The 21,482-nt window shown below is 42.4% G+C and overlaps 1 protein-coding gene across 3 annotated transcripts in view; it reads right to left on the minus strand.

The window, feature by feature from the left end:
* The window catches only part of dnah9 (dynein, axonemal, heavy chain 9), a 155,278-nt gene that overhangs the window by 70,866 nt on the left and 62,930 nt on the right, over window positions 1–21,482 (minus strand). For all 3 annotated transcript variants that reach the window (XM_027289342.1, XM_027289343.1, XM_027289344.1), the window contains exons 38-49: window positions 20,588–20,798; window positions 20,370–20,497; window positions 20,059–20,167; window positions 18,464–18,611; window positions 17,785–17,959; window positions 16,753–16,926; window positions 15,874–16,081; window positions 14,767–14,932; window positions 14,039–14,141; window positions 8,848–9,087; window positions 2,357–2,518; window positions 1,223–1,419 (exon numbers count right to left, since the gene is read on the minus strand). In XM_027289342.1, the coding sequence (XP_027145143.1) occupies window positions 1,223–1,419; window positions 2,357–2,518; window positions 8,848–9,087; window positions 14,039–14,141; window positions 14,767–14,932; window positions 15,874–16,081; window positions 16,753–16,926; window positions 17,785–17,959; window positions 18,464–18,611; window positions 20,059–20,167; window positions 20,370–20,497; window positions 20,588–20,798 (2,021 nt within the window). The remainder of the gene's footprint in view (window positions 1–1,222; window positions 1,420–2,356; window positions 2,519–8,847; window positions 9,088–14,038; window positions 14,142–14,766; window positions 14,933–15,873; window positions 16,082–16,752; window positions 16,927–17,784; window positions 17,960–18,463; window positions 18,612–20,058; window positions 20,168–20,369; window positions 20,498–20,587; window positions 20,799–21,482) is intronic.

Raw genomic sequence — 21,482 nt, forward strand, 5'->3', positions numbered from 1 at the left:
CTTGCAGGTGCAGAGGTGTGATTGGCTCCTCCCTTTTCCTGCCTACAGACTTACCTATCAGCCTATCAGCTTCTTCCCTCTCCCTTTTAGGCCTGGCTTTCCCAGACTCCCAGTGCCAGAGTATTATTCCCCATGAGCTCCAACCGCATGTCTGGTTCCTTTGTTCTCCCGAGAGAAGATTCTTTGGCTGAAGTTTTCCACCTGAGAAGGTCGCTTTATGTTTGGTTTTTTGAGGACATTGGCCCATTGCAGTGCCTATCTACTTGTTTGATTTGGATTTTTGTGGACTTTGCAACATTAAAGTGACTTTTGGTTAAACACCTTCTTGTAATCTGTCTCTGCTTCGGGGTCCTACTCTGATCTTATAACAATTGGTTCAGACAGAACACAAATTGCATATGAAATCAAAAGGAAGATGTGATTGGATGTGAATTTAACTAGCTTGTCACAAAAAACAAAACAAGTCGGCACGCAATTATAAATGTTTCAATTCAAGAAAGTAATTGTAATAATAGAATAATGATAATAATAATGGATTTATAAAGGTGTAGCACCTGAGAAAAAAATAAACAAATAACAGGAAGAAGCAGAGTTTCTGGTGAGTTCTGAGCTGAGACTGAGGCAGAGCTGAACACTAACACACAGAACACTCCCACATATTGTACATGGTGGATGCATATGCTGCTAACTAGCTCACATCTGTTCAGTTAGTACATTGTTTTTGGCAAAAAGTCAAACTTGTGTGAATGACGCGAGTTGAAAATGTGAATAAAATGATGCGCAGGACATTCAGAATGATTCATTTTGATAGAACGGTGCAACTAAATTATAACTGAGAACAAACTGACACGGAACAAATGATAATGACAAACAGGGTGCACTGAGGTTACTTTTTCAAACCTTAAAGCTACTTGAGGGCAGTGGATAGAAAAACTAGATGTTTCAGGTTGGTACTTTTTAAAACTTTTAGCCTGAAGCAAAAACCGGACCTGTTCTGTGCATTTCTGCTGGGCCACCATGATGTATGCTGCAAGACTTTTACCGATTTGCCTGTCTGCGCTTGACAGTCTGTGAAATGGAACTGCAAATCCGAAAATACCTGGGAAGCCAGGTGATTTCCCTGACAGACAATAAAGAAACACTCTTTCTTTTTTTGTACCCCCCTTCCCACACACACAGGCACACAAACACTGTCCCCGGGGATTCCAAAACTTCCACTCACATGTGAGCCATGGCGTCCTCAAACAGCACCAAGTTTAGTGTGGCGTTGACCTCGTTGTAGCTGTCCAGCACCTCCAGCAGGGTTTTATTGAGGCTGCTCCAGGACTCTGCAGCCATGTACCTGGCCTCCCCCACCCCGCGGGCAAAGTGGCAGTACAGGTTCATCTCCCTGGTCTGTTCCAGAGTCTCCTCCATGTCCTCGGGCGAACACACACACACATATTGCGGTGGTAAACATACAGCCCCACACACTAACCCTGTCAGCATAACATTAGTGTTAAGCTTAAACAGTCTGGACAGGGACACAGCTGAATATCACAGCTGCACAGAGGGTGACCTAGTTCATTTTCACCCTGGCAACTGTTGGGCTGCGAATATTTCACTGGAAAGATTTTGTGTGTCTCTTAGGGATGCTTGTTTTCTCTGCTGGCATGAAGTCGCAGTAGGTGTGATAAATGAGAAATCTTTTTTTTTACAAATTCACATCTTTATCATGTTCAGGTGCAGTCCTCTTTGTCGTAGTATCAGGTGCACTTCCTCTCAGTGTAACAGTCTCTAAAGACTTCCTTGTTTGCATGTGAAAATAGCAGGAAAACATACTGCATATTGCTCTGTGGCACCGGGGCAAATTGTCCTAAGTTTACACAAGGTGCCAACTCTGAATAATACATGCTGGAGTGGGTAGTATTATTCCCTCTCTCTCTCTCTCTCTCTCTCTCTCTCTCTTCCTTCCTTTCTGTGGGTGTGTGTACACATATACTTGTCAGGTTCTTCATTGTGGCATGACTAGTGTGCATGCGATAGAGCCAGAGAGGCTAGTGAGGGGAGCAGTGGACAGAAAACCATTAAAATGTTTTCCAATTTGCCGGGCTGACAGTACAGACCCTGACAGCCAGACCTCCATACCATACTGATTAATATTCTCTCCAACCCTCTCCTGGCTCTCCGCCCTCTCTCTCTATCTCTCTCCCACCCCAACATCCCTTTTTCTCTTCGCTGTGTTGGCCACTGATGTCCAGGTCCAGACACAGAGCAGGCAGCCTAATGATTTCCCCCACTTCCTTCCCCCACGACCCCCAACACTCCAGCCTCTCTCGTTCTTGTCTTCCTCCGCTGAACTTTGTAAAACTCTCACCTCGTAGAACTTTTTCACTGTGTCCGCCTGCAGCTTATCAAAGACCTGGAAGTCCTGCTCCTCCACCAGCTTGTCTCTGTAGACCCGGTTGGACTCATGCAGGTAGATTTTCAGCAGGTCCGGAGGGGCTTTCAGGCACTCGCTGGTACAGAAGAGAATGCCCTGGGCAGAGAGGGAGAGGGGGAGGCTTAGAGCTTCAATCCAGAGGTTTGATTTGGAGTGAACAGGGAAATACAGCACAGTCACTGTGGGCGAATCGATGGATATTGAGTGGGCAAGCTGTTAGTAGGTGTGTCGGAGAAATAATAGCAGGGCTTTTCTTTCATCTCACTATCTCAGAAGTGTTGTTGCATGTGGAGATAAGTTGTGTGTGCAGGTGCTGGATAGAAGAATGAATAAAAACTCAAGGAAAAAGTCTGCATGAGACTGTAATGCTTCTAGACAGTTTATTTCTGTGTCTGTCATTTTATTGGAGTGTCTGAATTTGAGTAGGAATTTTACTGGGTGGGAACATATATGAGAAAAAATGGTGGTTACCAAGTGGCGACCTCTGTCACTGTGAAGTGAAGCGAATGCGGAAGTGACAACAACTGCAGCTCCTCAAACGACCACTTGAGGCTGGCTGCAGAACCAAGCCCCCATGTTCAAATGTCCAACTTCACAGCAGAAATATGACTCAGCTATCAGGGATCAAAATGTTGATCATACATAAGAGTCTGAACTCTACACAAACCCACAAATTGCACCGGGCCGTGTTACGTGTACGCTGCGGTCGCTGCAGTAATACGCGGTCATTCTAGTTAATGTTTCCAACTCCACCAGCCCCGCTGCAGGCCAGTTCACAAGCTTCCCAGAACCGGGCCTCCGCTCGGCGCTGTGTTGAATATGCGGTTGCTTTATTTTTGGCGGACGCCACGAGCAGCCCGTGCAATTTACACAGAGCACATTGAGCTGACAGGAAGCCAGACACAGAAGAAGCATAGAGATCCGGTTGATTTTCAAAATAAAACAACCCAAGCAAACTGCTGGTCATAAAAACAGACAAAAGGGGAACAAATTAACTATGTGACATATTTACACACGTAGAATCATATTTAGAAGCACATAAACCAAGAAAATGACCAAATCTGATCAAGTAAACAAAGTCTGGTGGGCTTCTGAAACACTCCCAGGGTTTGAAGACACGTGCAGGACCAAAACAGTGTCCTAGCTGCAACATGACAGAGACGTGGCGCGTGGGGTTTTGGGGTTACTGCTACTGTAGAGCACAAGTGACAAAAGTACACACATTCTTCACAAAAGTATAAGTGTTGATTCAACTTTTTAAAGTTTTTTTTTTCTTTTTTAAGTAAAAGTATAAAAGTATAATGTATAAATGTAAAAAGTCTGTTGGATTCTCTATGGGACATTTCTTCTGGCTCTTTCTTTAGCTTATCTTTAGATACTCAAGCAAAGTACAGATGCCTGAAAAAACTACTTAAGTTCTCCAACAAATGATTTGTACTTTGTTACTTTACACCTCTGCTATATAGTAAAGAGTTTTAGTACATTTAATCATTCATTCAAGGTACAATCTGATGTAGGGAGGCTGAGCCAGATGCTAATGTCAGTATGCTAACATGCTCACAATAATACTAACTGTTCAGCAGGTCTTTAGTCGGATTACAGTGATCACCATCTTAGCTTAGCGTGTTAGCATGCTAACATTTGCTAACTGCCAATAAACATGTATGGCCGAGGACAAAGAGGACGTCATTAGTTCTTCAAGTATAATGTTCATAAACCAAAGTCCCGGACAGACAGCAATCTTGACCTGATGATGGCGCTAAACACATCGAGGACGTTACTACAGTTCATCATAGCACTTAAATGCTTCTACCATATTTCATGGCAATACATCCAATAGTTGCAGAGATATTTCAATTAAAACCAAAATTTCAACTTCATGGTGGCGGTAGAAGAGAAGTCAGGGAATCATTAAGTCAACAGGATTCATCAGAATTTTGTTCCGAATTGTAGATGTGGACTAAATAAGTGTAAATGTTGACCTGGTGATGGCGCTACATGAGTCCTTAGGATTTATCCTCTCTAGATATTATTTTTTCTATACCAAATGTCATGGCAATCTATCCTGTAGTTAAGACATTTTACTAGAAAACAGAAATGTCAATCTCTTGGTGGGACTGCAAACAGTCAGGTGATCACCAAAGTCATCAGGTTTCATCCTCTGGGAGACAATCATCTAGCATGGCTGAAAATAATCTTTTCTTTTGCATACTTCTGTTCATCGTCTGTTCACAAACAATCTGAAATGAATACAGAAAATGGTGACAATGAACAGATGAGATTTAGAGGATGATTGATGATTAATGTGTCTCTGGAGGAAGCCTGTGTGACGTGTTGGCTCTCCCATGGGACCGTTCGGGATGCAGTCAGGCAGAACTCGACACAATCTAGGTGCCTCTCATAACAGGTGCCATATAGGATGACGAAAGGGACAAAGAGGCTCCCAGGCACTGTTTGTTCCCCTCTGCGCACTGTCACCCAGGAGGCAGAGACAGAAGCAGAGGCGAGCAGATGTTGTGTGTTTCCAGCCCCAGAACTTATTCTAATCAACAGAATCATCTCCGGGGGTAAAGCCAGCTGAATCTGATCTGCTTCATATCTGAGCTTGCCGAATGTGACAATTGGCTGCTAAATCCACTGTGTAATGGTGCAGATGGGAGGTGCGCCTGTGTGTGAGTGTGTGGACATTTGCGTTGATGTGTGTGCTTGAAGATTCAGACTGAGCCAGAATTATCGCCACTACTCTAGATCTACAATAGCCAAGATGTTTTTCCACAAGAATGTGTGGATGATCTAATCCCTTGACTTTTAATAGATCTGTCTTTTCTACTCCATTTCATTGCTTAATGGTGTCAATCATGACACCCTGCATTTATTGTGTGAAAGTGTGCCTCAGCAAAACAAAACACCATATGGCAGCTCTATATAACAGTCATACTCGCAGGATTAGTTGTCCGTTGTAGCAAACGAACAAACGGCAAAGCGCTAACAAACTGAGGAGGAGAGAGAACTTTGTTTTCCTTCTATCCAGTCGACTTTGGCAGACAATCTCATCCTCTGTGTCCCTGATCTTTCGTTGCTTTGTTCGACTCAGAGGAGAGGGATTAGAGAGTTCTGGGTGTCGGCATGTATCTGTCTGTCTGTCGCACTGTCTGCAGCGGGCACGCTTTCCTCGTAGCCTGACAGCTGCTCTGAGCCCCAAACAATGCTTCCCCGGCTAACAACTGCACCCAGCTGACTATCCACGGAACATCATACAGACATATCGTGCAGTCAGTAGAGTTCGCCTCTCTGCACCACAAGTCTCATCTACACTCTTTCTTTCTTTTTCTTTCCCTTGTCTCTTCTCCTACTCTTTCATTTCGTCCATCTTTCCCCCCTTTGCCTCCTGAGATTCGAGGAGCTCATTTAGGCTGACGTGGGGAAGACAGGCCCTCGGATATGCCCGCTGGTCATGGCAGAAAATGAACATTGGCAAATAGAGCTCTCTGACAACGCTCCCAGTTGGATGCCAAAGTGTTTGTCTAGCCCTATAAGTGGAATTTGGCTAGTGGCTACTGTACTTCACTTATAGTACATCTAAATTAACATCCACGGGGCGCAGTGGTCGTCCCAACGCTTGGAGAAAGTAGAGTTTTATGGAGACAGATACAACGGATGAAAGAGAAAGACAGGGTACTGTGAGAAAGTAAGTGGTGAGGGACCAAGTGAAAAAAGAGGCGGAGAAAAAAAAGAAAATTTGTTGGCGCTAGCTCCTATTTATTATTCAACAAAAAGCCTCTAACCTGAGAATTTTGTCAGCGACAATACTCTCAAAAGATGCAACCTTAGGTATTGTCTGGACCTGCTACTTTTGTCACTTTTTAAAATACCTTTGCAAAGAGTGTTGCGAGCTCACACACAGTCCCTGAGCTCAGTTTTTCTGGCTCATTAGAGTTGATCATAATGAGACGGCAGCCTTTGGCTACATCTTCCAAACTTCCAAAGTTTTACAAAACAAAGTGAATCACAGTGAAGACCCCCCCAATTATTTCGGTTGAGGCAAACATCTGAGACGTCAAGCCAGAAAATACTGAGTGACAACCATTTAGGCTGCATGCTCGAAAACGAGAGGGAGCGTTTGTACTGTCTCACCAAATACTTTTCCACTTCTGAAGGTGCAAAAGCACAGAGGTACGGTGGGGGAATTACAGCTGAGGCAGAGCTGTGAGCTCACCTCTTCCCGGCTGTTCTAAGGTGTTAGAGCCAGGAGCTGAATAAGTAAGGATGAAAAACTTCAAACGAGCTCCGCTGAGTGTCTTTGTTGCGTTCTTTCTATTGTCTCTATGGGTGGAAAAAGGAACAGTGAAAAAGCTTTGACACTGTTTCCTTTGTGTGGGTACTGGAGGTCCAGTCACACGGTGCAGACCCCTTAAAACACAAAGACTTCTTTCAAAGGTTGCCTTCAAAGACTTACGAGCGCTAAACTTTCTACTATGATCAAGGCTCTGGAAGGTAAGTCTTGGGGTCATCAAGGCCTTGAGCTTTGGGATAGTAATAATGCTTAACTGATAGTGCAGCGGGCTCAAAGCTGCCACAAATCAAGTCATTTTTATGGATAAAATCCAATAATTATACAGGAATTAGGGTTAATCATATCCTACTTAATAAAGACACAGTGAAATGACATCTTTAAGGCCTCCTACTTAATAAAGACACAGTGAAATGACATCTTTAAGGCCTCACAAGCCTCCTCAGATGGCAAAACACTTATTTGACATTACACACTTATTGGTCATGTGTGGTGAGATGTGAAAGTAGGCAGCAGGGTTTGAACACAATAACATTGGTCACGTTACTTATATGTGACACAGCATGAATACCTTCAAAAGCACAAATGCCAATGCCATGGTGGCACTGCAGAAAAAGTCAGGGGATCCCCAAAGTCATCTAGGGAATCATTCTTTTCTCAGCAAAATTATGATGATATGAAAAAAAATGATAGAAATATGGTTCTGTGTTTGTTTCTAGTCTTCTCATCCCTCAAGATCGGATGTTTTTGTCTGCCACTATTATTGGCTTCATGTAGGTCATGTTTTACTCCATTTAGGTCCGTTCCCATTAAGTCTGGGAACCCATCGGCTATCTTACAGCGATTTAGCCAATGCTTCTTCTGGTTCTGTGTAGTCAGCAAATATTAGGGAAGCAAGTAAATGATATATCTGGTCCAATCCTTCTCTGCAGTCATATTAGCAACTTTATATGCGAGAATAGTGAGAAAGACACATTTCAACAAATCTCTGTAAAGAGATTTAAAGCTAAAAAAAAGCATTGTCAGATGCTAGCTGATTCTGAGGTTCTGAGATGTTCTGCCTCCATTGTTCTTCACATGGAAGTTTACCTGGAAACACTTTTTCAAGTTCCCATTAGGCTGAAGTGTAATCACTTTAGTGCCACCCTAAACCTTTCCTCTACCAACATTATCATAAGTCCAAATTTCAACTTGCAAGCTAATCATGTTCCCATCAGCCTCAGCCCAACTTGGTGCCATTTAGCAAATGTTAGCATGCTAACACACTAAAGAAAAATGGTGAGCATGGTAAAAAACACACCTGCTAGCATGTTAGCATTGTTATTGTGAGCATGTTAGCATGCTGACATTAGCATTCAGCTCAAGCTTCTGTTGATACATCCTCTTACACAACCTGCTGTCTATGTGCATGTTTGATGCTGCAGTCTGTGCTTCTAACCACCGTGTTCACTATGATTGTACATGTATGAATAACTTAGACATGACACAAAATTTTATCTATTGTTATATAAAATAATTGAATAGGTGAATATGAAGTGATACATTTTGACCCCTGTGCATTTTGTATGTGTGTAATAGTAGTTTAGTGGGAACTCAAAGCTGCATGTAAAAGTCCTAGATGGAATTATTAAATATGAAGTTCCTATAGCTGAGTGGCTTAAAGCATTAATTATACAACGGAGTGTGTTAAATGAGAGAGCCTGCCCTCCATGAAACCGTGGAGGATTTTGACAGAAATATGGCCCCAAAAGCTTCTCCCCTGACAGCCTCCGCGCTCTGATATTATATTCATTTAAATACATTAAATCATCACTAACACCCGTGGAAGTGCAAATCCATTCTATTTTCTGTTACACTTATTTCAGACTTATTTCCAGCTTTTAGACCCAGCTCTTAAATCAATAATAATTTAGATGAGAAATTAGTGACAGAAGCCTGGCTCTTTCCACGTGGGAAGCAGAGCCGTAAAAACAGAGAGGATCGGGGCAGAATATCCAGCTCCTTGTTAGAAATGGAAAGAAGAGTGGCGTGAAAAAAAGTGCACGACTTCTTCAACTTAACTTCTGATGTTAAATTGTGAAGATTAACCTGAGCTTGTTCTTCCTGTCCTGTATATTTTCTATCTATGTGTCACCTGGAAGATGTTGGAGAGGTCTCGCAGGTTGAAGATGTAGTGGAACTTGACTGCGGTGGGGAGGAAGGTGGAGGAGATGCGCTGGTGCAGGGCCAGGGCTAACTGGACCGCATTGGAACAGCTCTTCTGCAGGGCGGCGCTGAAGCCCTCCCCTCTCAGGTGCTGAGACAGGATGGAGGTGTAGATGGTGCTCAAGGCCTCGGCTCCGGGAAACGACAGGGCGAAGACGGAGAAGTGCCGCTACAGGGGGGAGATAACAGCACAAACAAGGCGACGGTAAACATGTTGCTGCCCGCTAATGATGCAGTCAATTATCCTCCAGACTAAAAGCGAGGGTCACCTTGTGGGTGTTTACAGCAGTAAGTGAAGAGGGACTGTCGCTCGGTGACAAGCGTGCCTTTTAAATTCAAATAAATTCTAATATGACCATCTTTAGGTTTGACCTATAATTATATTATTCTCCTTCAGGAAGTCGTCCTCCAAGTTTAGTCCAACTTGGGTCAGTGAGTATGTACTGTATATCCAGTTAGAAGGATCCTAGCTTTGATCATACACTGCATGCTATATAATTATTATAATCTTATTCAAGAGTCTGATATACTGTCTGCACATTCTATTTGACTGCTTGCAAATCTGTTATGACACTAATTTACTTCATGGCTGCCACGGGCGAGAAAGTAGAGGTGCAGCAGATCACAAATCTCAGATCATATCACGATTTTAATCACTGATTTCTGTATAAGCAAAAGAAGAAAAACAGTAGGGTTAAGCAGGGTTTGATTTGGGTTAAATTTGCTTAACTTGTGTGTTTGGGCTTTTAAACCAGTCTTCTCTAGCCAAGTTTTTGCACTTCAAAGTAAAACATGGCATTTCACTGCAACTCTGCATCAAGAATTAGATAATTGAAAAGACTACGATGGTTAAATTTTGCAGTTAATCCACGTTTCACATGCGTGCAGAAGTGTGCGAGATCTGTGCATACATAACTGCTAGAAAGTGTGTGTGTGTGTGATCTTGGTTTGTGCCAGTCCCTAAAGCTAACCCTATGGCTTTAACTTCAGTCCAAAACAAATGTCTTAAAAAGCTTCAACGTCTGACATCTGCTCTCTCAGAAAGTTGGGGGGGGGGGGGTTAAAGACTCACTGCTGCTCATGTTCAACAGAATTTATGAACATCTTGAACAGCTCTATAGCTTTATGAAAAATCTGATTTTAGAAGTTATTTTAAAGGTGTAAGGTTTAGAAGTATCTCTTAGCAGGAATGGAATAAATGATTCATTAGTATGTTTTCATTAGTGTATAACAACCTGGAAATAAGAGTCATTGTGTTTTCATTGTCTCAAAATGAGGCCTGGAGATCTACAGTGAGAGTGGGTCCTCTTCATGGAGTCAGACATGTTGAACCATCAAACCAAACACTGATCTAGATATGGCCTTTTGCTTTTTGTGTGAATTTGGCAGCCAGAGTTTTTCCTACATGCTGGAATAATAAGGGTGAGGCGTGGGAGAATATTAGTTTGGTCGCAATCTGCAACTTCACTGCTAGGTGTCGCTAAATCCTACACACTGGACCTTTAACACCATTTGGCCTGAACTACTGTATCATGAATTCATGAATTCATCATCAGCATGATAAACGTGAAAACACCTGAGACCAGATGTTTCCAGTATTACTAATTAAGGTTCCGTTCCATTCACTCATTTGCTGTGGTTCATGTCGGCTCACTGGAAAGGCTCTGCTGTAAGAAATGGAAATGTCTGTGTTGACCCTATTATTTCATGTCAGAATGGCTGCTGTGAAAAAGTCGATTGTGGACTCGATAAATATTACTTTGGTTGCAGGCAGGAAGATTCTATACTGTCATCTTAAAGAATAAGCACCTGTTGTGTGCAACCCCAATTCCAAAGAAGTTGGGACGTTGTGTAAAATGTAAATAAAAACAGAATACAATGATTTGCAAATCACTGCAAACCCATATTTTATTCCTAATAGAACATAAACAACATATCGTGTGTTGAAACTAAAACATTTTATCATTTCATGGAAAATATTAGCTCATTTTAAAATTGATGGGAGCAATACATCTCAAAAAAGTTGAGACAGGGGCAACAAAAGGCTGGAAAAGTATACAGCACAAATCAAAAACAACTGAAGGAGCATTTGACAGTTAATTAGGTTAATTGGCAACAGGTCAGGCCTCTCAGATGTAAAGATGGGCAGAGGTTCACCAATCTGCGACAAACTATGTCTAAAAATGACGTAACCATTTCAGAAAAATGTTCTTCAATGTAAAATTGCAAAGACTTTGAAGATCCCACCATCCACAGCGTAAAATATCATCAAACATTCAGAGAATCAGGAGGAGTCTCTGTGCAAAGGACGAGATCAAAGGTCAAAACTGGATGCTCATGATCTTTGGGCCCTCAGATGGCACTGGATTAAAAACAGGCATGATTCTCGACTGGAAATCACTGCACGGGCTCAGGAACACTTCCAGAAATCACTGTCTATAAACACAGTTCACCTTGCAATCCACAAATGCAAGTTTAAGCCGCATCAAAAAGTGAACACTATCCAGAAATGCTGCAACATCTTCTCTGGGCCAAAGCTCATTTAAAATGTTCTGAGGAAAAATGGAAAACTGTTCAGATCAATTAAAAATTTTAATTCTTTTTGTAAACCATGGGCACTGTGTCCTGCGGACTAAAGAGAAGGACCATCCAGCTTGTTATCAGCAGACAGTTCAAAACCATCAATGCTGAAAAGTACATAGAGGTTTTAGAGCAACATATGCTCGCATCCAGACAATGTATCTCTCAGGGAGGGCCTTGCATATTTCAGCAAGACAATGCTAAACCACATACTGTATCCTTCACAACATCATGGCTTTGCAGGAAAAGAGTATGGGTGCTGAACTGGCCTGCCTGCAGTCCAGACCTTTTTACCAATGGAAAACATTTGGCGCATCATAAAACAAAAAATCCAGCAACGAAGGCCCAGGACTGTTGAGCAGTTAGGATCCTGCACTAGACAAGAAAGGGACAACATTCTTCTCCCAAAACTCCAGCAAGTGATCTCCTCACTTCGCAGACATGTACAGACGGTTGTTAAAAGAAGAGGGTTTGCTGCACAATGGTGAGCATTGCTCTGTCCCAACTTTTTTGAGATGTGTTGCTGCCATCAATTTCAAAATTAGCTCATATTTTTTCATGAAATGATAAAATGTTTCAGTTTCAACACATGACATGTTGTTTATGTTCTATTGGGAATAAAATATGGGTTTCTGTTTTTATTTACATTTTACACAATGTCCCAACTTCATTGGAAATGGGGTTGTACTTGGTGCATAAACCAATGGCAGCCCTCTCATCCATTTTTTACTGACAGCATTGGCTTAGTTTACTTTTAAATCTGTTGTCGAGTCTACATTTATTTCTAGAAAGAGATAAATAAAAATTTATCAGATGGTGCAAGAATAACTCATCTATCTCGAGCGAGGTCAGAAAACAAGGACACAGTGATTGAAGGAGTCTCTGAGTTTAAATACAAGAGTGCAGCCGTGAATGTTTTTCTTCAGTTAAACGAGGTCAGAGTGGATCATCGTGTCCTTAAGCTTGTTTACAACTCTCTGTTTCACTTTTGTGTTGAACGGACAACAAGCTCTTTTTAATGACTTTGAGTTGAGCCATGAGGGATGCCGTTACAACATAACCACAAGATCTGAGTATTCCTCTGTACATCACAGTGTTTAACATTCATCAGTCATCAGGGGAATCCACAGTGACCGTAACTTAAACACATCGGTATACATGTACATATGTTGTCTTTTTATTTTATCTTCAGTGGGTACAAATGGACTTGAGGCTGAGTATTTTAAAGTGTTGAGAAATGGACTCTCACACTGTTAGTCTAGGCCTTTTAGTTTGTGGGCAATGATAAAAATATGAATGAATAGCAGCTTTGTGCTTCAGAATAGGTGTAAGTGCCTAAACGTAGGCAAAAACTTGATCACTAAACACTCACAGTTGTTTCTGGAACACTCACATGTGAGGCAGCAGACATACTGTAGTTTGTCATTTCGAGGTGAAGATTTCTTCACCAATAAGTAGAGCATAATATCATTTTCATTTATTTGTTTTCTATCATTTCACTCTATTTTCTGTGTGGATATCACACAGTGATTCAACTGCAACAGGTCCACACACACCACAGCAGCTGGGCTGCAGTGATCTGATTCAGGTTTCCGTAACCAGAAAGTAACATTGAGATAACACACATATGAGCACTGACAGTATAAAGAATGGACAGGGGATGTGTGACATCAACCACACATTTCTGAAGAGCCGGGCCGAAAGAAGCCTGATTGTTCAAACAAGCCACCTGTAATTGCACCCACCTGTCAATCAAAGTGGCTACTCTTTTAATTCTGTATAACTTTAAGCCTTAATATCATTTGAACAGGTGAGTTGTTTATAAATTCACCCTCAGTACAGTTGTCATGAACGGGGAAATTAGCTATAGAGACCAAAACTGTTTTTTGTACCAGGCTGTAAACATGTAAACATGTATAGGAGTTTTTGGCACTTCTGAAGTGGCGTCGTGTCACAGTCTGGGGGTTGCCGCTTGATATTAACTGATCTGACAGCCAGGATGCATGTGAACATACTAAGTAATGTCTGCATTAATTTCTTCATAAGTTTTGGGTCTACTGTGACGACTGTACAGATAAACTTTTATTGTGTTATATAACTTTCACTTCTGTGTTTTTTTGTGCTCTAAAGTTTCGGTTTAATTTTTGCTTTCATGAACAAACAAATGAACAATAAATAATGTGCCACCACCCTCGGGCAAAGCGGCCCAAATTCTGAGACATAATGTCGAGACGCGTCATCATTTAGCTTCATCTGAATCCAATCCATCACACATGAACGGCTGCGTCGATGAATGAACGGGCAAATGAACAAACAAACGATGAAGACAGACAAACAACTGAACAAAGTTCTGCGGAAAACGTAACGTCGTCTGCTTTAGTAAGACAAGATGATAACGTGATAGCATGTGCAAGAGGAATTAGTGCACATGTAAGCTCAGCAGTGTGTTGCGTAACCAGTGGAACACAATGTCCTGTGAGGACATGCTGTGTGTGCATGTGTGTGCATGTGTGTGTGTGTGTGTGTGTGTGTGTGTGCACCTGCAGTCGTGGATTGATGGTGAAGCTGCCAGCTGTGGGGTTCATGCAGGACACGTACTGAACGCTGTGTATTTCCTTCAAAAGCAGCTTATTACGGTCATACCTGGGAATACACACACACACACACACACACACACACACACACACACACACACAAACAAGCAGCAGAAAAAAAAAACATTATTTAACAGCCTTCCCTGCACACACACGTCCTAACTCACACAAACACACACACACACACACGCTCTTTCCTCATGCTTCTGCCGATATGGACACCTTAGCTCCTACTTAAGCTGCTGTGGCTCAGTCGCGTCCTCCTTCCTCTCAATTTCATACCTGAAATCCTCCCAGCATATCTCTAATGGGCTGACCGTGTCTAAGCCAGTCAGCCTGTGTCTGACGCAGTGGAACCATGTTCAGAATGGCCTCACTGTGTCAGAGAGATGAGCAACAAAATCCTTTTAAGGGGAATCACACAACCCTGCACTCACCTTTGACTTTTGACACGTGAGGCATTCGAAAGGCTGTTCATTTAAATTACACCTATGAGCCGCTGGGACTCTGAATTCTCTGAATTCTCCTTTTCTATGTAAATATCCGGTGAAACTGTCCATCATTTAATCAATTCCACTGCCGTGTTTTCTTCCTCTTCAAACAGCCCAGGCGTGTCCTCATGTTCGCTCATACATATAAAGTATTTTGCATAGCTGCATGTAAATGACTCTCACCAGTGATTGTAGTCCATGTGTTGGCGTATGAGTGTGTGAGGTTGCACCGTGCCATATGCATCCACCTCGGGCATGTTCATGTCGTCTATGAAGTAGATCAGTCTCCTGCTGCCCGGAGGTCCGTAGTTGCGTCCCGCTTTCTTCTCGAGGGGTTTTTCCAGCACAGCTGTGTAGGAGACGAATGGACGAGGAGAGAGCGGAGATGTAGGAGAGGAAGAATGAACACATTGAATAGCAATATTTATGGGATAGTTTGCTGTTGGCGAATCAGCGTGGAGACATTTGATTTAACTCTAAGAGAACATAAGCCAGTGGTGGGTTGGGACCCGTAAAGGGGTCATGAGACGAAGCAAAGTTTTTTGCTTTTTTATTTTGAAATTCTACATAGTTTTACTTTTCAGGCCTCTAGATATTATTCACATGGATCACACTGAGGAGAGAAAATCACACTTGGACTGTTCACAGCTCACAGGCATGCAGCCTGTTCGAGAGTTCGCCGTTTGACATGTCTTTGGATTAAACAATCAGGAGCTTGGGAATCACCCAAAATCACAAGTTTATCTCAGATTGGTTCCAGAACTCTGAGCCACATGTAAATATCTCTGACAACACATTTTAGGGGGTATTATGAATGGCATCTTCCCATATTGCTATCTAGACTCAAGAAAAACAGTGAGAGGAAAAACAGCCTTCAAAACAAGGATCAACCAGCTGTACAGGTTGTTTGTGGGTCAATTTACAGAAATAACAGACGGAAAAAAAGTTAGCTACTTGCAGCAATGTAGTCTGGTTATCAGGATGTACAGCATCTATCCTTATTTGGTATATTTGGTTTAAGTATCAGGCCGATCAGTGAATTTTAGTGGGATATAGAAAGTAAATGACTCGGTTGTGTTCTATATTTTCTATATTAGAACAGCTCAGGGTGCATTACTGTGAACAATAAGTTCATCATCAGTATTGTTTCAATGATTACATGTAGACTAAAATAAGGAGCACTTATTTTGAACTTTTTTGAAACACAATTTTGGACACACACATTTCAGCCAATGAGAAACAAATATTCTACATGGGGAACATTAGTTACCTGATGTCTCTGATTCCTACCTTGGAGCATCGCAGACGTGGTGTAATAGTTAAATGGGACATTTTTAATCATGTATTTCTCTTGGTCCAGTGAGCCCAGCTTGTCACCAACCAGCACAGACTTCCCTGTCCCAGCGTTCCCAACCAGCATGACGGGCCGTCGATGCTCCAGGAGGCGGTCCATGAAGTAACGGACTCGGATGGTCTCTGTGGTGTGGACCAGACATGCCTGCACATGGAAAACAAACATTCAGTATGTATCTCATCCCTGTTACTGTCAAGTAAGAAATGACAATATATGAATTAAAGAAGAAGAGAAGAACTTTTTTGAAACATCTTGAATTTAATTAACAAATATTGGTGACCAAAATATTTACTCTCAGTCAGAATATTTACAGTTAACAAAGAAACTTGTCAGCACTCTGCTAGTAACTAAGACACTTCAGAATTAACTTAAACGTGTCTTTGGTGTCTCTGGTCATTTTTTCCTTCAGTGTCTCAGTATTTTATGTATATATAATACTGATAGAACTGTGGTGAGATATAAATGATTGAATCACCGTTTTATATTTTGGTGACAGAAAAATTGAAGAATTGCACCTGTGATGAATCATGAACATATAAATATTGCATAAGGAAACATGTTAGACACTGCAGACACAGAGCAACATTAGCATTATTTTGGACTTGAATAGTAGTCTGTGTTGTCACATGCACCAGCTAATGTGTGGATGCTGCTTCATTGTTTTTGATGTTTTCATATGTAAAAAAAAAATGTATGTATGTAAATAAAATGTATTATTATTATTATTATTATTATTATTAACTATTACAGGTTATAATTTAAGGAAAAGTCCAGAAATCTGTGAACTTCCACCAAAAACCTTAACACTGTTGTACCTGAAGTGGTGCATCTGCATCCATCTCAAACTTGGGCACCATCTTGGACCAGGGTTCGAACTTCTTGGTCTCGGGGTCGATGTAGTAATCAAACACGGTGCCCTGGGACGGGAACTTGATGGTTTTGAACTCGGCCACCCACCACTTGCTGAACTCCACTCTGTAGTCAACCAGCTACGCTCACACAGAGCACACACACACAGAGGGTAGGAGGTCGGTCAATACTCTAAAATGACTTCCTCTCTGCTTTTTTTCTCCCCTCCCTGTACAGTAGCTATAGATCTGTGCATTTTGATTTACAATGGTGTGAATACAAACCGGAGGACAAATAAATGGCGACAACATAGAGATACAGCGGCAACAGTTGAAGGGTAGAAAATGAGAGATGGCAGGCCTATCTATCCATCTGTCTGCTTCAGACAGTGAAGCAGCCCCATCGCTGCTGGCTGGCAGATCCTCGCCCTCCTCTCTGCCTCCCCACCCCTTGGTACCTGTCTCCTCTATTCACTACCAACTCTCCAGTCAATAAAACCACTTAGCATTTAAATGCATCTGTGATGGGAAAATAAAGTGGAGTACATTTGTACCGAGGGGAGAGCGGTTTTATCCCATAACTTATATGGACGCGCTTACTGTACGGCGCTAAGTGGATTGCTTAGCAACTGCTTGCCGCGGCTCTCCTGCTGATTTAAATTCAGCCAGCCTGTGTTGTTGAGCAGAAATGGAGTCCACTTCATTTTGAGATGGAGATCTCCCCCTTTTTCAAAAAAAAAGCTGTCATTTCTTCAACTGGAAATAACTTTCAAATGACTTTTCATAAATAGAGACACAAAGTTGAGTTACATAAGAGCCATCAGGGCTCGAATAGGACCAAGAAATACCCATAATGCAAGTGTAAAAAACTCTTTCAAGAAGGAGTTATGAGAAGAGAGAGAAAATAATCATTCAGCTGTTTCAGTTGTGCCCCCTTCTTTTCCCCCTTTATGCAACCACTTAGTAAGCATCTCACATGGCCACGGGCCCACGCAGTACCTGGTCTTGGAACATGGCTCCCCCAAAGGCCCAGACAGCAGCAAAGACAAAATAGAGCTCATAAAGTTCTTTGGCACAGTCTGGCGGGGTGTTTTCTGAAGTCAGCAGACACTCCAGCAAGTAGCAGAGCATCTGGACCATACTCTGCTCAGGGATAGGGATGATCTTCTTAAACCTGAGCAAAGACACACACGCAACATCACTACATTCAAGCATTATGTAAAAACAACTACTGCGCTCAGGGAACAATTCTAGTTTCGGCTTATGTAATTTTTGACCAAACAAAATTCTAATATGTTCACTTCCAAGAAAGCGGATGACAAATGTGTCTATGAATATCTATGTGGCATTATAGTTCTGTGCAGTGGTGCATTTTCTGGATTTTTGGCCTCGCGCTGAGGACAAATTATTCCTCCTCTCTGTCTCCCTCCTCTGCTTCCTGTTTTTGTTCTCTGCTCCAATAGCAGTGGTGATGGAGGTGTCGGAGGAGGCGAGTGGTCCTGCACAATAGAATGCAGGATGGCATCCAGTTCTTCTGAGTCAGTCCTGTTTGCTTCAGGCCCACTATTGCACAGTCCCTCCCCGCGTTATGTCACACCCCCGACATCCTGTGGCGACTGGACGTGGCTGTGAGAATGTCATTTCATTGTGACATGGTGCTCCCGAGGAGCCGCCTTACCTTGATCTGAGGGTGTCCAGGCAAGAGGGGAGGTACTTGTCGAACAGTATGGTCAGGTTGGCTTTCTCTGATTGGACCTCCCTCCTGTCGATCCAGCTGGACACAGGCGGGTTCCAGCCGAGGTCAGCTGGGTTTATGTACAGGATGCCTGGAAAGAAAAAGAGGAAATACAGTACATGTAGTTTTTGAAGTATCAGCAAACATGGCTGGATTGACCTGTTATGGGCTCCTGGAGCAAAAAACGTATTGTTGGAACTTTTTTAGATTGTTTTTTTAACCTTTATTTGATAGTAGCAGCTGACCAGGTAGGTGGGGAGAGAGAGAAGGGGTGTGAATCGAACCTGTGCCACTTTTTATTTGTACCACATAAGCAACTTTTAAATGATGTTGTCTATGTATGTCTACGGCCATGCTAGCAGCTCTGTGAGGCTGTACTCAACATTTAGCTCAAAGCAATATTGTACCTAATACAACATGCTAACATGCTAACATGCTGACATTTAAACACAATTTGGTGTGTTAGCTACAATTTGCTAATTAGCACTGTGATGCAAATCACAGCTGAGGCTGATGGGATTGTCCGTAGTTTTTCAAATATCTGGTCATGAACCAAAGAACTGGACAAATTTTTATTTTTGACCTGATGATGGCGCTACATTTAAACTCAACAGATCATCAAATGTATTAAACTTCATCATGCGGAAACGTTGTGCTAATGTTACTCTAAGGTAGCTGTACCTTCATCTAATGCTTCCTTACTTTACTTCCTACATGGTTTGGTGTCATGACTGAGAGGTTGCTAGTTTTCTTTACTTATTAGCAAAAGCAACATGCTAACAAACACTTGAACATCCAGCAGATACACAGCAACGTTAGCACTGACTGGAAGCTGTCTGTTTTGCTCCACTGTGTTCACCAGATAATGTGTCTGTCTGCTGTTTGGTGCTGGACAGGTATTGTACGGTGAGTTTTAAACGTCTGCCACCTGCAATGCGGCAATGAGTGAGTTATGCTGAAATACTTTGTGTCCATGAGTGGATGCATGTTTCCTTCTGGTGGGTTGGTGGGTGTAGTTGAGTAGAAATAAAACTGTTCCAACATTAAACTGTTCATCACGAGGTCTGTGCATTGACAAAGTCATGATTTCTGGATTGGAACGTTGCTTTTGAGGTTTTTTTTACTCACATACTGAGTGACATCTAGTTCCATTTTATTCGAGCTGGTATCTCCAAAACATACAAAAATAATCAAGATAAATAAATAAACGTACAAGAGGAAAAGTATTTTGGACTTTGGGGTGAACTCTCATTCTAAAAATTTGATTTTGACACAGACAGATTGGACAGGTTCACTTGTCCTTTAGCGGTGCAAACTAGTGTGAACAAACTAGCGGTGAACAAATTAGCAATTAATCGAATTATGAACAAAATATTGACACAGATGGGCCTTGTTTGGCCTCTGTGGGTTTGTGGCTGCTGAGCAGTCGGTAACTCGGCCTTGCTGCAGAGAGACAAAATAAATCCACACAACGGCAGTGTTGTGAAACGTGCTCAGGTAAAAGGACACAGAGGCACAGAGAGGAAAGTCAGGACTACCCGCTCTGGACACGGTAGCCGGGGTGGCGGTGCGAAGGTGGCTGATCTCAAACACCAGCCTCATAGTGGGATTCAGGGGGATCCGCTCATTACTGGCCAGAGTCAGCACCTAACAGGGAGGAGATGGAGATTTACACACACGGCACATAGATGTGATTGACAGAGAATGTGTGTGTTGGTCTGGATTACGTCACCTGTTCTCCTTAGCTCTCTGTATACAAAAACACTGACATGTAGTGTACTAGCGATGAGTCATATCTCTTCATATCTATTCACACATGGACACACACACATGGGCAACCTGCTCACACCTTGTTGTCATCCATGACTGTGTTGAGTGACTCAATCCACATTGGGTCGATGTCTCCATCCAGGACAATCCACTTAGGTCCGCTGTGACTGACATTGGCCAGCTCACGCATGATATTAGAGAAGAGGCCTGTGTGGAGACACAGTTTGGACACTGGACTCAGGTCACTGAACACTTTGCAACCATCAAACACTGTTTCTGCACGACTTCGCTAATCACCATCTTTCCACTCTCTGGTTGCCGGGTTGATGATGCCGAAAAGCTCGTCATTGGTCACAGCCTTTGGGTTAAGGTCCGCCCACACGGGCCTGCGCTTCATGTTCTGATAGGTCCTTTGGAGTGACTTCAATACCTGACTCTTTCCGGTGCCCGCGTTCCCGATCACGAACACGGAGTGACGCACTGCCAGCAGCTCCTCCAGCTGCACCACCTGACACACACACACACACACACACACACACACACACACACACATTTTATATGATGCTTTGTTTAGATCACATGAAGGACACTGATGACATGGTATACAAATAAACGGTGACCCTTCCACAGCAGCAGTAGATAATGTAGCATTTCACGGGCTGCTACACTGTAGCGCTCAGTCTACTGTTGTGCTTTATGGTGAATAGAAAGTGATGCACATTGACAAGGTGGTGTGATGCAGTGCAGTGCAGCGCAGCAGCTTAGTACACTGTTCACACACTACAATGAACGACAGCAGTGGTCTCCTGGAAGGACAGATATCTGCACCCTCATTACTCTGTGTTTGCACTTAAAGGGCTACTCCACCTATTTTATACACCAAGATCAATTCAGTTGTCATGGAGACCAGAGTGCTTAATATGAAGTCAACGTAAAAGATATGAAATGTAGAAGTAAATAGAATTACTAAATATAATTAAAAAAAACATGAACAAATGCAGACAAGGTATGTAATATCAATATGAAGATATGGCACAGTCTGGAAGAAATGAATATGACAGAAATTAATTCTAATTTTTATAACTAACTACTACCATTAGCATATAATCACCAGTCCAGGGCACAACTCCTGAAGGTTGTCTGTTACACTGAACTGCCATGTTTCTAAAGCAGCAAACACTGACTCAAGATA

This window comes from Larimichthys crocea, chromosome XVI (genome assembly GCF_000972845.2).
Source record: "Larimichthys crocea isolate SSNF chromosome XVI, L_crocea_2.0, whole genome shotgun sequence".
Lineage (NCBI taxonomy): Eukaryota > Metazoa > Chordata > Actinopteri > Sciaenidae > Larimichthys > Larimichthys crocea.